Source organism: Nicotiana attenuata, unplaced genomic scaffold (assembly GCF_001879085.1).
Source record: "Nicotiana attenuata strain UT unplaced genomic scaffold, NIATTr2, whole genome shotgun sequence".
Taxonomy (NCBI): domain Eukaryota; kingdom Viridiplantae; phylum Streptophyta; class Magnoliopsida; order Solanales; family Solanaceae; genus Nicotiana; species Nicotiana attenuata.
The window spans coordinates 176406-190522 of record NW_017671552.1 but is presented as its reverse complement, the minus strand read 5'-3'; the positions used below and the strand labels follow the sequence as shown (position 1 = coordinate 190522).

The window sequence follows — 14117 nt, the reverse complement described above, 5'->3', positions numbered from 1 at the left end:
CCAAAGTTTTTAGCCATCAAATTCCCCCACAAAAAGCTCTTCTCTGATTTTCAGATTTGAACTTGAAATTCAAACATTCAAAATCCAAAAAAAAACAACAAAAAACAAAAAAATCAAAAAAAAAATTACTGTTTCATTGCCTCTTTAGGTCATTTTCAAATCCCTATTTTGAACTTCTTTATTTCTGTTCTAAGTTCGAGGTTTAAAAGCATCTAGAGGTATTTGGTGACTGGTTCGAGTGAATTTTGGGTCTGCTTCAGTTGGTTTTTTGGTTGATGTTTACTCCAGTGAAGTTTCAGAAGCATTTTAGTTCAATTTCGAAGACATTTAGGTTTCCAAGTTAGATTATGGTTAGTCGAGCTGTTGGTTAGTTGTTTTCTGATTGCTGGAGTGTTTCTGGAATGCTTGGGTGCAACCTCAAGTACATTTGAGTCTATTTGCTTTGCTTGTGGTTAAGTTTCTGGGGTCATTTGATTTCAAACTTCTGCTGAGTTACTGAATTCACTCCTGGGCTAACTGCTCAATCTTAGCTGTTATTGCCGCCGATCTCTCTTCCTCCTACTTAATTTTGAATTCCAGGTACACTCCCTTTGTCTCTAATGATGTGGAAATTTGGTTCAAATGTATGAACGATTTGGAAAGTCAATGACGAAGAAGTGCTATTTATTCACTTGAATTTGTTGAGAGTTGTTGTAGCTTTAAATATTCAAATTAGATATTCATGTTTATTTGGAACTGTATTGAACTATTGGACTGTTTTAGCTGAGAATTGTTAATCTAATTAGTTGTACTCCTGGAAGCATGAGAGTTCTATAGCTAGCAATTTGGTTTAACTTGCGCTGTTAGTATAGCGTAGAATCTCAGTATGTTTTCATATGTATTCAACTGGACTGCTTTAGGATTGTTCAAACTCATGATCATCTATGCTATAATCTTCGTATAGTTAGTGCAGGTTTAGTTTAGTGTTTACTTCTGTTTAAACTAAAAAATCAGAAACAGTTGGGAATTGTAGTTGATTTTGGAAACCAGTGTGATGGCCACTTCAAGTTTAATGGCATGGAATTCATTGTTGCAATATAAGTGTTAGTAATTTTAGGTTAATAGCTTAGTAGTTACTTGAATTAAACATGCTTCATTAATTAAGACTATTTTGAATTACTTCATGTTAGTGATTAGTAGAATCGTGGAGTGTCAGTGTCTAGTCATTTGAGGTTCATGATATGAATTTTGGTGTTAAAATCCACCCTATTTCTCTGTTTGCTTTTCAATTTTTGCCATGTTTTAACAATTGTCAGTAGGCGAATAGACAACAATATTGGCGTGGGCCCAGGTTCAGTGCCGACTCATTTGGGCTTGGGCCAAGGTGTTTGATGGATCAAATGAAATCGTTCAATTCTAGATGTAAGGTCTCCTCGTTGGGCTTATCTGGGAGCCCAATAATTGGACTATGGTGCAGAATTACTATTTGGTTTGCGTCGGTCCAGTAACAAATTAATTAGGATTTCTTTTTCTTAGTAGAGACAAACTAAACAGAAAATCATAGTCTACTTTAGGATTGGCCTTTAAATAATAAATGAGATGAGCATCGCTAAACAAAAATGCAAATTGCGGGGCCCTCAATAAAAGTTTGTAATAAAATCCTTAGAATTCGGGATGGGCCGTTTAGCAAACTTCACGGCTTTCCCCAAAGATAATAACGCGTTAGTCCCTTTAGGCGCGACTTTTAATAACGTTACCTTCCTAAATTCGGGTGCGCATTTATGTGACCCAAATCCAAATCTCAACGAAGTCGAAATGTGTCAACAACCACGGGTGCATTTATGTGACGTGGTTCGAGACACGTTTTCGCGACGTTGTAATTCTTGCTAAAAATAATAATAAAAGCGGTTTAAAATTAAAAAACACATAAGCTAGAACATGTTTTGAAATCAAATAAAACCAAATATGAAAGTTGAGCGACCGTGCTAGAACCACGGAACTCGGGAATGCCTAACACCTTCTCCCGGGTTAACAGAATTCCTCACTCGGATTTTTGGTTCGCAGACTGTTAACAGAGTCATAATTTCCTCGGTTCGGGATTCAACCGGTGACTTGGGACACCATTAATCTCCCAAGTGGCGACTCTGAATCTTTATAATAAATCCCGTTCTGATTGTCCTTTAATTAGAAAAACTCCTTTACACCCCTTGCGGGTATAGTGAAAAAGGAGGTGTGACATTGGGCTTGGGCATTTTGGACAAGGTTTGTTTTGCAGAAGCATTGAGAGAACGCTCATAACGTTTGGCAAACTTGTATGCTTCTAACAAAGTTTGTGGGTTAGCCACATCAACCAAGGGCCCAAGTTCTTCTTTTAGGCCGCCCACAAAGCATTCAATGAAATAGGCCTCATCGAAATGGGGCCTAGCTCGTAAGACATGGCAACGTAGATCCTCAAACTTCTTTTGAAAACTGTCCACATCAGCCCATTATTGTAATCGGTTAAACTCTGTGATTTCATTAATGGCCTTGGATTGACCATAACATTCACAAATATCCACACAAAATTGGGGCCAAGTAACATAACCTCCATGGTCTATCATATAAGAATCATACCAGTTATCAATGGCCTCCCTGGTATTGATGGCAACATATATCATTTTTTTCGACCTCAGGGACACGGTACAGGTTGAAATAATGATCACAACGCCGAATCCAAGCTCGAGGATTAATACCATCAAATTCTGGGAAAGGCAATTTCCTTTTTGGCATACACAACTATTGAGGTTGGCCATCAGGTGGGGTAGGAAAATGGGCTGGTGTGTGATAAGGATGGGATATGAAAGTAGTGTATGGGTATGTAGGCATTTGGGTCGAAATTCCCATCTGGGCCTGTGACGGAATTTGGGTTGTGGTCATTATTGGTGTATACGAGGAGAAAGGGGCTGAGGATGGGTAGGATGGCAATTGGGAAGATGAAGTTGTGGAGTTGAAAATTCCAAAGGTTAAGGGCATCACCGAGTTTGAGTAGGAAGGGGAAATTCGACTAGGCATGGAACGGGAAAAACCAGAAGTGGTACAAGGTAGACCGGGTATTGAAGGTTGAAGATGTGGCTGGTTATGTGAAAAATAAGGGCTCATGGGGGCAAAAGTCAATGGGTCACTAGATGGTGTTGTATAGGTTAATTTGGGTAGAGGGGTAGGCGTGGGAAGAGGTAAGCCGCTATTTACACCGGAATAAATGGGGGTCGTCGGGGCCGACGGCAACCATAACCCACCGGTGACACCAGTGTAGGCCGGTATTATTGGGGCTGAAAGAGGATGAGTAACCCCTGTTGCTGACGATGGGGTTACCTGTGCCGACGTAGCACGAGGAGCTCCATGAACAGATGAATGTCCCGACTCCAAATACGTACTTTCCTGAGCTATCGCCATGTTAGACTGTGCATCCTGCCGGAAAGCTTCCCTTCGATGAATATCCACCACCAAAGATTCCAAACGTTGGTCTGCAATTTCTCATTTCTTCTGCAACTCCTCCAAGTCCTCAATCCTCTTGCTAGAGGTTGCTATGAAAGCTTGGATCTGTGTTTCGAGGTTGGAAGTACCACCCCCGTCGTCGGAGTGTCGGGTCTTATCCACCATGGTTGCCCAAGATGGATGCTCTGATACCAAAATTGTAGCGTGTAGAGCTACAGCTGTTGGATTGAAGGCAGCTCGTGAACCAAGAGAAGAAAAGAATAAAGAAAAAACTAAGCAAAACAATAAATTGGATTCATAAAATCTGCGTGCTGATTACAATGCATAGGAAGAGAATATAAAGATGATAGAGGCACAGCTGTACTGGCCATTGGTACCTAATGGACAGGTATCCTTAATTCATTAGACTGTGTACTAAAGACTAAATTGTAATATTCCTAAACTAGGGGACTATAACATAAGGACTGATAAACAATTATAATTAACTAAGGGTCCTTCTCAATTCCTTCTTGATCTCTAATTCAAATTCTGTCACACTAATTCGTGACATGAAACAAGAGCCGATGTTACTCTCATCATGAATGGTAATTGTTGGAGCAAATTGACAATGAATCAAATTGACAATGAATAAAACAGTTAGGGTTGGTGTGATTTACTTAGTTAAGGGGATATTATACTATATTGATTATAATGAAGAAATTATTATATATGGATTACTCAATTTAAAAAGATGTTTTTTGTCTTTGAATTTCTAATACTTTCTTTATTATTATTTTATATGTTTTATTTGCATAAAAATTGCATAACTTAAGATTGATATTATTTAATGTTGCTAATCAAATATCGCTTTAAATATTCGAGGGGTCATTTTTTTTCTATCAATCAAACATATACTCCATCCATTTCAATTTATCTGAACATTCTATTTTATTTTTAGTCGGTTTTAAAAAGAATGAACCAATTACTAATAAGAAAACTCTTAACTTTAGGATTCAAATATTACCCTTAGTAAGAAATTTTCGCAGCTACACAAATTATTTATATACTTAAGAACACAAATTTCAAAAGACTTGTACACATACAAATATTATGACATATCTAAAATCACAAGTTTAAAGAAACTCATCGGTCAACTAAGTTTATTAAATGAAAATTGATGAAATATTATTTTAAGTGAAATTTTATACTATTAAAATTAATTGCTCCCATGTACCACAAAAAGAAACAAGCCCGAATTAAGAAAAGAAAGAAATTTGCAGTAATTAAAGCAGGGTCCAAGACCCAACATTGACTGCCAAAATTGAAGGAGAGGAGAGGAGAGGAAGGGTGTGAAAATTGTGAAAACCAAAACCGATCTTCACGCTCTGACAAAAAAACAGAGGAAACAACCCCCACTAACGTACGCCATAATCATATGTCTCTTTCGACGTTACAGTATCTACCAGCGATTTTTAAGGAGTCACTTCCCAATGTTTCTAAAAGTACGCGTGGTGTTACAGTGTACGCCCCCTCCCCCCCCCCCTCCCACCTCCGCTCCAAATAATACAATAATCAAATTTAATTACACTACTTATTGTTTCTGTCGAGTTGCCTTATCTTTGGACTGTCTTCTGGACCACGACATTAGGATCTTCTTTCTCTGCTATTATGCGCCTCTCTCTCTTCACACGTGGTAGGCCTAACTGACGCCTGACCCCCACCCCCATCAACTGTTTTTTTTTATTATTAATTTCCTTTTTTCCTGAGTAGTTTCTAATTTTTTCTATCTTTGAAAAACAGAAAAGTTTTTTATATTTTTATATATTTTTCCGAATCTAAAGTGCCAGATTCTTGAGCGCCACCTTGGCACATGGATATGACATGCAAACACTCCCCCTCTGATATATTTTTACATCAAAAATAATTTAATAATATTTAATTTTATATTTTCTAATTATGATGATTTATAATTAATACAAATATTCATGATTTATTATGGAGATAAATTTTAATAAATTTAATAATATGGAGCTTTGAAATAGCCCAAGTGTTAAGATATTGTAAGAAAATACAGCGTATAAAAGATAGTAATAAATATAAAAGTAAAGGAATACATTGATTATTAGTACTGTTATTTTTTAAAATACTGTAAAGAGGACTGAAAAAGAGTAGTACTCCCTCAGGTCCACAATAAGTAACCAATTTACTTTTTATTTTGATCTAAAATAAGTGCCTATTTATATAATCAAGAAAAAATTTAATTTGTATTTAAAAAATTACCCTTATGTACATATCCCAAAAAAGTTTTCTTACTCCTCACATTAAATATTTACTCCCTCCGGTTCACAATAAGTGTCCAATTTGCTTTTTCATTTTGGTTCAAAATAAGTGTCAAGTTATGTAATCAAGAAAGAATTCAATTTGTTTTTACAAAATAACCCCTATGTACATATCCCTAAAAAGTTTTCTTACTCCTCACATTAAATATTTAATTAGGGGTAGTTTAGTCATAGTAGGTATTTTTGTATAGAACTTAGTATTTTCTTAATGGGCGTGATAAAAGCAAATTGGACATTTATTGTGAACCGGAGGGAGTAATAGGGTAGTTTAGTCATATTAGTTATTTTTGTATAAATTTTAGTATTTTCTTAATGGGCGTGCACAAAACAAATGGATTACTTATTATGGACCGGAGGTAGTATTAAGCTAATGATTATTACAATCAGTGAAGTTAATGATTCTTTCATTTTAAAAACATAAACCTTTTCAGATAAAATTAAAGGGAGAGTGGTTTTCCACGAAGATGGAATGGATAGAGATGATTTTGGAATTGAAAATCTTGAACAAATCCAGAAAGTGAAAGACAACATAATCAAAAGCAAAGAATAAGGTCAAATTCTTGGAAGATGTCTATGGTAAAGATGGGGTGTTAGTGATAGCCATCATTGTTGAGGACACTAGCAAGAAATATACAACCCTCCAATTCAGAAAATAAATAATTTTCCACTGACAAATAAGTTTTGTCTTTACAACACCTAAAAGATTGTGCCTTCACAATGGAAGATTCCAAGAAGGGAAACAAAAGGTCACATTGATGGCTCATTGAATCTGTCTAATGAGAAGTGAGATGAGTGTGACCACTGCACCTTACACAAAAGTCACAATCAATCCCATTGTTATGTTAAGTGAGAAAGAGTCACCTTATTTATATATATGGCATGCACTCAAAAACCTTTTCCTGCTCATTTCCATTTTCATGTGAGTGGTCCTCAAAATACACATTATACTGCTTACTCCTCAAATATACCTTTCATGTATCAACCACTTACTTTGCTATCCTTCGGGATTTCTAAGTGGATGAAAATCACTACTTTAAATGATAAAACTTCTTAATTTTGATTGCGAATTCGAACGGAGAATTTTCATTTTTAAAAAATAAAATTTATATATTTAAAAATTATGTTAAGTCACGATAATTAACAATTTAAAATATATTAAAAAATTAATATCAAAGAAAATTTTATTTGACTCTTAAAAATTCCAACAGTACCACATGAATTGGGACTGAGAAAGTATGTGCTTACTGTTTATTTACCTAAGTTTTGGTAAACATAGTTATACTTCGAAAACCAAACAAATATTTGATGAAGAGAGACAACAAATTGGTCCAAATATCACGATTGGAAAGTGAGGAAGGGGAAACCTCATTAGTACTATTCTTTCGTTTATTTTTACTTGTACAGTATATTAAAAAAATATTTTTATATTTACTTTTCCACCATACTGAATCAAACAAATGATAATCTTTTTTTTTCTTTTTCCTGTTTTACCTTTATCATTAAATACTCATTCCTCAAATCATTTTTCAAATTTTTTAGAAATACTATTATTATTATGAGTAAAATTGTAAAATATATGCTTCGCTTATTTATTTTTAAAGAAAATACAAATGTGAACAAGTAAAAATGAACGGAAGGAGCATTACTTATAGATTTAATAGAGATAGCTTGGGCATGATTATCAAAACAAGACATGAATACTACTTTTCAACTTGTTCTTTTAAAAATCACTACATCTGCCTCCAAAGTAAGGGAATTGCTTTGTTTTGGGGCCACATTATCTTGAATATAGGAGTAGCTAATAACCAAATACCAAATTTAATACTACTACAATCCTTCTCTTTTCAGCATCTTGGATATCTCACCCAAGCAAATAAATAAATCAGAACCACTCTAACATGTATGCTGCAAAATCCCAATTCCCAATCGCATCCCACTGCCCCCCACCAAAAAAAATGTCTCTTTATATCACCATAAATGAGCAAGAAAAGTCATATGACATTGTAAAAGAGTCATTAATGTCAATATGCCCTCAGCACAGGGCAGGGCAAAGTACCTAATTCAAGAGGACCACATTTCCCCCAAAGATGTGCTACGAGCCATTTCAAAAGTAGGTTTTCTTTGCAAAAGTTGGGCATGCATCCAAACTTTATTCAGACATTGATTAAAATATCCAACGTCTATGAAAGTGAAATCAGAGGAAATAAAGTGTCTCAAAAGCTAATCAATTCTCATGTTCTGCTGCCTCATAAAAGTTGTGCTACAAACCTTAATTATAGTACTCCACCATATTCTGGCTGAATTATGAATTTTCAAATTAAATTGGTAATAAGAAAGAATAAGAACCCTTTAGTAGATAGCTTTTTCAATAGATTATGTAGGCAACTTATTTGATAATTTTTTAGTTTTGTGAATCTATTCGGCGACTCCTAGATCAATGTACAGTGAGCTTATTCGACGCAATTTAGATCAGTAAAACTTCCAACATATTAGTAAATTCGGTATTTCCAAATCAGTAGGCTGTTAAATTTTGAATACCAAATAATTAAAGCGATTAAATAAAAAAGGTATGTGGAGATCAAAGAATGAACAATTCGTTTACTAGTACCCAAAGGGAATTTACAGTAACAAAATCTGCAACTCTATTTTTCTCTATCTTTTTTTCTTCATTGTTGAAAATATTCTTGTGTCCATAGATCAAGACGACATGTTAACATGAACTGTGGCATTCATATTAGAATTACACACAGGGCAAGTTTGCTGTAAACTGGATCCACAAACTGTGCAGAGGCACAGATGCCTGCACGGTAACAGCAACACACAGGATTCCCTCTCTCCACACCTCCTGCACATTCTGTTACTTTTACTTTTACCCTCCCCCTTATCCTGCGCCACTACCGCTAACGTGCGCACTTCCTCCTCCTCCTCCTCCTCCTCTTTTTCCTCCCCGTGGTCGCTGCTACCGCAGCACGACTCGACGTCTTCCTCCACCGCTCCTGCGGCGGCGGCGACCCCTGTTCCAGCGGAGAGGCGCTCGTCGCTAACGTGTGCCAGGACTTGTTCCAAGTTGTTACGTAATGAATTGGCTGTGGCTTCGTTCGTTTGTGCTAAGTCCCTCCACAGTTGATTTTCAACGTAAAGACTCTTCACTCTTTCTTGTAAAACCAAATTCATCTTCCCCATTCTCTGTATTTGTTCATCTTTTTCATTCATTTTTTTCATCACCCTTTCACCAATCGCTGACACCAGCATTCTCGCTTGCTGTTTCTGTTGCTCTTCTAGTTCCAATCTTATCTTTTTGGTCTGTAAATAAATAAAAAAACCATATCAGCACATAAGAAATTTATATTAAAAAAATAGGCCCCCATAGCTTCTTTCAAATTGTGATATTTTCAGAAAAAACAATACATTTGGAAAATAGAAACTTACATGATGAGAAATAATGGAGTTGATATCCAACTGATACTGTTGAACGAGCGGCAAAACGTCATCACCGACAAATGATGGATTTTGAGGGCCAGTAGCAAAAGCAGTACTATTACATGTAGTGAACTGATGATTGAGTGAATCTCTTGAACGTTTCCTCGGAGCGACATCAGTTGTTGTCGGCAGATTAAAGGTAAGGCCACTGTCAGTGTTCATCGATGTCTTCGGCTGAACAGAATCACAAATGAATGTTTGATGAATGGGCAACAAGTTTTCTGACATTGGCATCGCTAGAGGCAACCCGGTACCCATCTGAGTATTATATGTAAATCCATTCCCCAGATTAGAATTTACCAAATTCTCTGCAATCTTCTCTGAAACACCCATCTGGGTATTATACCTATTTGAGATGATTTGCTGTTGTTGAAGAGGAAAAAGATTGAGATGTCTTGCTTCAACAGCCATGAAAAACCTCTGATTCTTTACCTTGTGTTTTAGTTTCAAATTGTTCTTTAGAGATTAGAGAAAGAGATATGGGGAGAATGTGGAGAGAAAGGAAAAGGGAAGAGAGAGCATGCAAATGGAGTTGGCGACTAGAGAAGCAAGAATGGGCTTTTGCCTTTATTTAAAACGTTTGGTTTTTGGATAGAGAGAGGATAAAGTCAAAGAAACCTAGAGAGAGAGAGAGAAAAGTCATAGAGGTAGCGAGAATACCGATACGAATTGCTTTGAAATTAGTAAAACTAAAGGGATTGCCTGCGTTTGCAACAACCATTCAATAGATCACTCAACTTTTTAATATCTTAATTAATGACATTGAGTTTTTTTTATTATTTAAATCAGATTATGGGAAAAAGTAGAATAGAACGAATCATTCCAGATGTAGTGGTAATTGAATAGATCCACTTTTGTGCATCGAGCGCATTCTGCGTTTTCTACTTCTCGATCTACCTGTGACTTCCCTACATCCATGCACTTGTGCCCAATGATAAATTTCATGTGTGAACCTATGTTATTTCTTCTTTCCACACAATTAACAACAACAATTGGTGGAGAGAAAAAAACAACAACCATCGTACCTTAATATCGAACAAGTTGCGATCCGTTAATATAAATATTCGCTAATCATTTTTTTTTTAAAAATTCATCTCACACTTTCGTATATATATTTATGTATACTCTCTTTGTTCGCTTTTAATTGTCCATTTTTAACTTTTCACTCCTTTGAAGAAAAAATAACTGAAGTAAATTTTTTATAATGTTACTCAGCATTTTCAAAAGTCTTGAAAAATGATTTGGGAAATGGGTAGTTAATGATAAGGGTAAAATAGGAAAAAAAGTTGTCTTTTTCTTTATTTAGTATGTTGACAAGTAAAAGTAAAAATATATTTTTAGTATTGTCAACAAGTAAAAGTGAGGGGAGGGAGTTTATAGAGTTAAAGGTGTTTACCCTTAAAACGGATAACAAACTGAATCTATACGCAGTTTTAAGGATATGTAGACTGATTCAACCCAAATAATCAAGAAAGTTAGATAAATGAGTTAAAAACACAATGAGTAATACGTTATGGCCTGGCTTAAACTTGGATTGGGCAATATTTTCTGCCCTCGGTTGGATCCTTGATTCTAAGCCAGTCAAGAACAAAGTAAAGTAAAGGCTTTGTAAGAATTAGAAAGGAGAAATAAGTTCGAATTGCCTTAGTATGCGTGATACAATGTGTCCTACTAAATAAAAGCCTCCCCTTTATATTGTAGGAGAGTTTCTTCTTTAGTACATTTCTAAAAAAGGTAAAAATCCTCCTTTCTCATTAATTACTGATCCGCTACCGGCATCGGGCGAGATCTGCGCCGTGATATCCGGTTGGGTGCGGATATCACGACCCTTTATTAGTCGTGTGCAACCGGTTGCCATGTTTTCCGAGGTCTTGGAGCTCGTTTTGTGTCCGGATAGTGTTGTCTTATCAAGTCCGATGGTGAGCATTCCGTTCGGGCCTCGGTACAACAACTTCCCAAGGAGTGGATCGAAGGGATCTACCAGCAGATGTCATACTACGAACACACGTGGTGCAAACTTTCAAAGAGCAAATGGGAGGCCCGTTCTCATGGTAAGGCTCTCCCTTGAATAGTTATTACTATGCCCCAAGCTTACACGATGTTTACCTTTTCTTTCCGTCGTAGGTTTGCCTAAGACCACCGAACTTAGGCAGCTGGATGATGACGAGGATACGTCTGTGAGCACGTGATTTTTGCCCACATGAATTACTCCTACAGAATTCAAAAGAATTAGATTTTTCTTTTAATTATTTGTTATTTTAGAAATTATTGTAGAATTTTTTCTGATTATTTGCATTTTTGTGTGCATGTTTAATTTTTATTTTAATTCATGAAAAATATAAAAATACGTTGCATTTGCATTTAGGACTTAATTTTATATTTTAGATTAATTAGTAAATTAGTTGTTTCACAAAAATATGAAAAATCACAAAAATAGTTCATGTTGCATTTTAACTCTTTAATTTTGAATTTTGTAGCTTTTCTTTTAATTTAGAAGTTATCTAATTTTTGTAAATATTATGTTGAGTATTTAATATAATTTGGTAGGTTAATTTGGTTTAGGAATTAATTTAGATTTCTATTTTTATTTGGAAAAGAAAAAGAAAATTTGAAATTGAAAAAGAGAAGAATTTAAAATAAGAGAAAGTTTGGTTTGGGCCTTTTAATTAAAATTCCCCAGGCCCAAACGATTTTGCCCTGAAACCCGTCCAATTTTTGGCCCAAACTCGCGTCCCAACCCGGTTTGCCCCACTCAATAACCAAACGACCCCGTTTTATATCTTTCAATCCGAGCCGTTGATCCCATTAAATCAAACGGTCGAGAACTGGGGTCCCTTTTTATATTTAACTGTCTGAATGCCCTTACCCCCCCCCCCCCCGTTTCCATCTCCCTCACTTCATTCCTCTCCCTTCAGAGACCTCATCGAACCCTAGAGCGTCGCCCCAATTCTCCACCATCTCCGGCCGGCGGCGTCGCCTCAGATCGGTCCCAAATTAACACCACACACTCCCCATAATCCCTCAAACACTAAACCACCATCAATTTTCTCTAAATCCTCTCCGTTTTCCCTTAATTTCAGATATTAAAACGGAACCCTAGACCCTTTCCCGCCTTCGATTCCTCATTAAAAAGTCTAGTTTTGTTTGTTCTCTAACTTTCAAAGTCGATTTTGGCCAAAATGAGTGCTAGACGTTTGTTCTCGCAAGAACAAATCGACTAACACTCCTTTTCGCCTCAAATCGGAAAGCATTGAAAGTCTGTTCAAGCCATGTTCCCGTTTGACTATTCTAGGTATTTCGTTGCTTCTATTTTGTTTATTCCCATGATCATCTTCTTCTGTTTTCGTTCCTTTTATCTTATCTTTTCTGTTCATTTTATTTTATGCATTTTAAGTCACATATTTCTGTTTCTTCTTGTTTCCTTCTCCTTCTTTTGTTAGTTCGAGTCGATCTATGTTGCATGGTTAGACTTAGGTTATATTAGTGATTATCACCATACTAGTGTAATTAACATTTTCTTCAGTACTTTTGATTTTATGTTTGCCTGTTGTCTCGCTTTCATTTTTCCTTTTGTTTTGCTCCGTTAGATTTTTTCTTTCTTAATGCCGGAATGGCAGAATTTTGGGGCTTACCTATTTGTGGCCTGTGGTCTTTTGGATCACAATTTGGGCTTCAAGGGTTCAGGAGCCCAAACGCCTTCAGAACCTGCTAGTGCAGTAGCCCAAAGACCTTTGGGCAATTTGGTTGAAGGTTTGGTTTACTGATGTAAATAGCAGGGATTTAAGGGGTAGTTTAGGGAATTTAGGCTAGGGAATCTTGTATAACTGACTGGGGAAACTTCTAGGAAGGTAGGTTTTGGGCTGTTTTCAGAATAGATTTTTAAAACTATGGACATAGGAGCAAAAATAAAAATTGCAAAAGGGGTAAAGGGCAAAAGTCTGAACTCATTCTGCTGCCCTAAAACTTCACTATAAAGGCATTGTTTCTTCACTCTCAAGAGAGAATTCAGAGATTAAAAAACCCTGAAAAGTAGAAACGGCTGAGTTGAAATATACATAAAATCCTTGGCATTTTTAGTGGAAATTGGTCTAGTTCTGTTGTCATTCTTCAGAGTTTGAAATCTTTTCAAGAATTTCTGGGCATTCTGGTTTTAAAAAATGGTTTAAAGAGACTGCGTTTGCTATTTTTGCTGAGCTGATTCTGCTGTTTTGTTGCTGCTGGAATACTGTTGTTATCTTACTGCTAATTTCACGCTCCTTTTCTTATTGTTTTTCCTGTTGTAACCACCTATTCACTATACTTCTTTGATGTGTGAAATGGAAGAACATGAAGTTTGTTTGATTGAGCTGAAAATTTGTGACACATCAGTTGGTTAAATGATATTTTCTACATTCCTGAAGTTAGTTAATTCTGCAGTTTAGTTTAATTCCTGTTGTGTGTACATTTGATCAAATCTGTTGCTAGTTTAGTTTTGAAAGTTTTAGGTAGATACTCTAATTTGGCTGATTGTTTTGTAAAAATGACTGGAATACTGTTTAAGTATGAGGACTGTGACTCTTTAGTTTAATTGTTGAGGCTGGCTGGTTTGGAAATGTTTTTCATAGCTATGGATTAAATACTTATTAGTTTAGACCATTCATGTTGTTGGTTTAGCAAATTTGATTTAGGTTTATTTCCCATTAATCGTTTTTTAGACTTGCTTATGTATAGCCTGAAACATAGTCAAATGATTTCAGAATTTGTCACTTAGTTCTGCTTTTGCTCATGTATGAGCACCTTGAATTTTAAAAGGACTTTCAAATGGAATTTGAGCTTGATTTTTGACTTGAGAATTCTCAGATTTAGATTAACTTTTTACATTTGGTT

General features: G+C 35.8%; 1 protein-coding gene across 1 annotated transcript; it reads right to left on the bottom strand.

Moving 5' to 3' along the window:
- Positions 1–8343: 8343 nt before the first annotated feature.
- Positions 8344–9917, bottom strand: LOC109208946 (probable BOI-related E3 ubiquitin-protein ligase 3). Its single transcript, XM_019372102.1, has 2 exons — positions 9201–9917; positions 8344–9074 (listed from the first exon to the last, which is right to left on the bottom strand). Exons 1-2 carry the CDS (start codon positions 9660–9662, stop codon positions 8469–8471), a joined length of 1068 nt encoding a protein of 355 aa, XP_019227647.1. The 5' UTR covers positions 9663–9917; the 3' UTR covers positions 8344–8468.
- Between the last annotated feature and the right edge of the window lie 4200 nt (positions 9918–14117).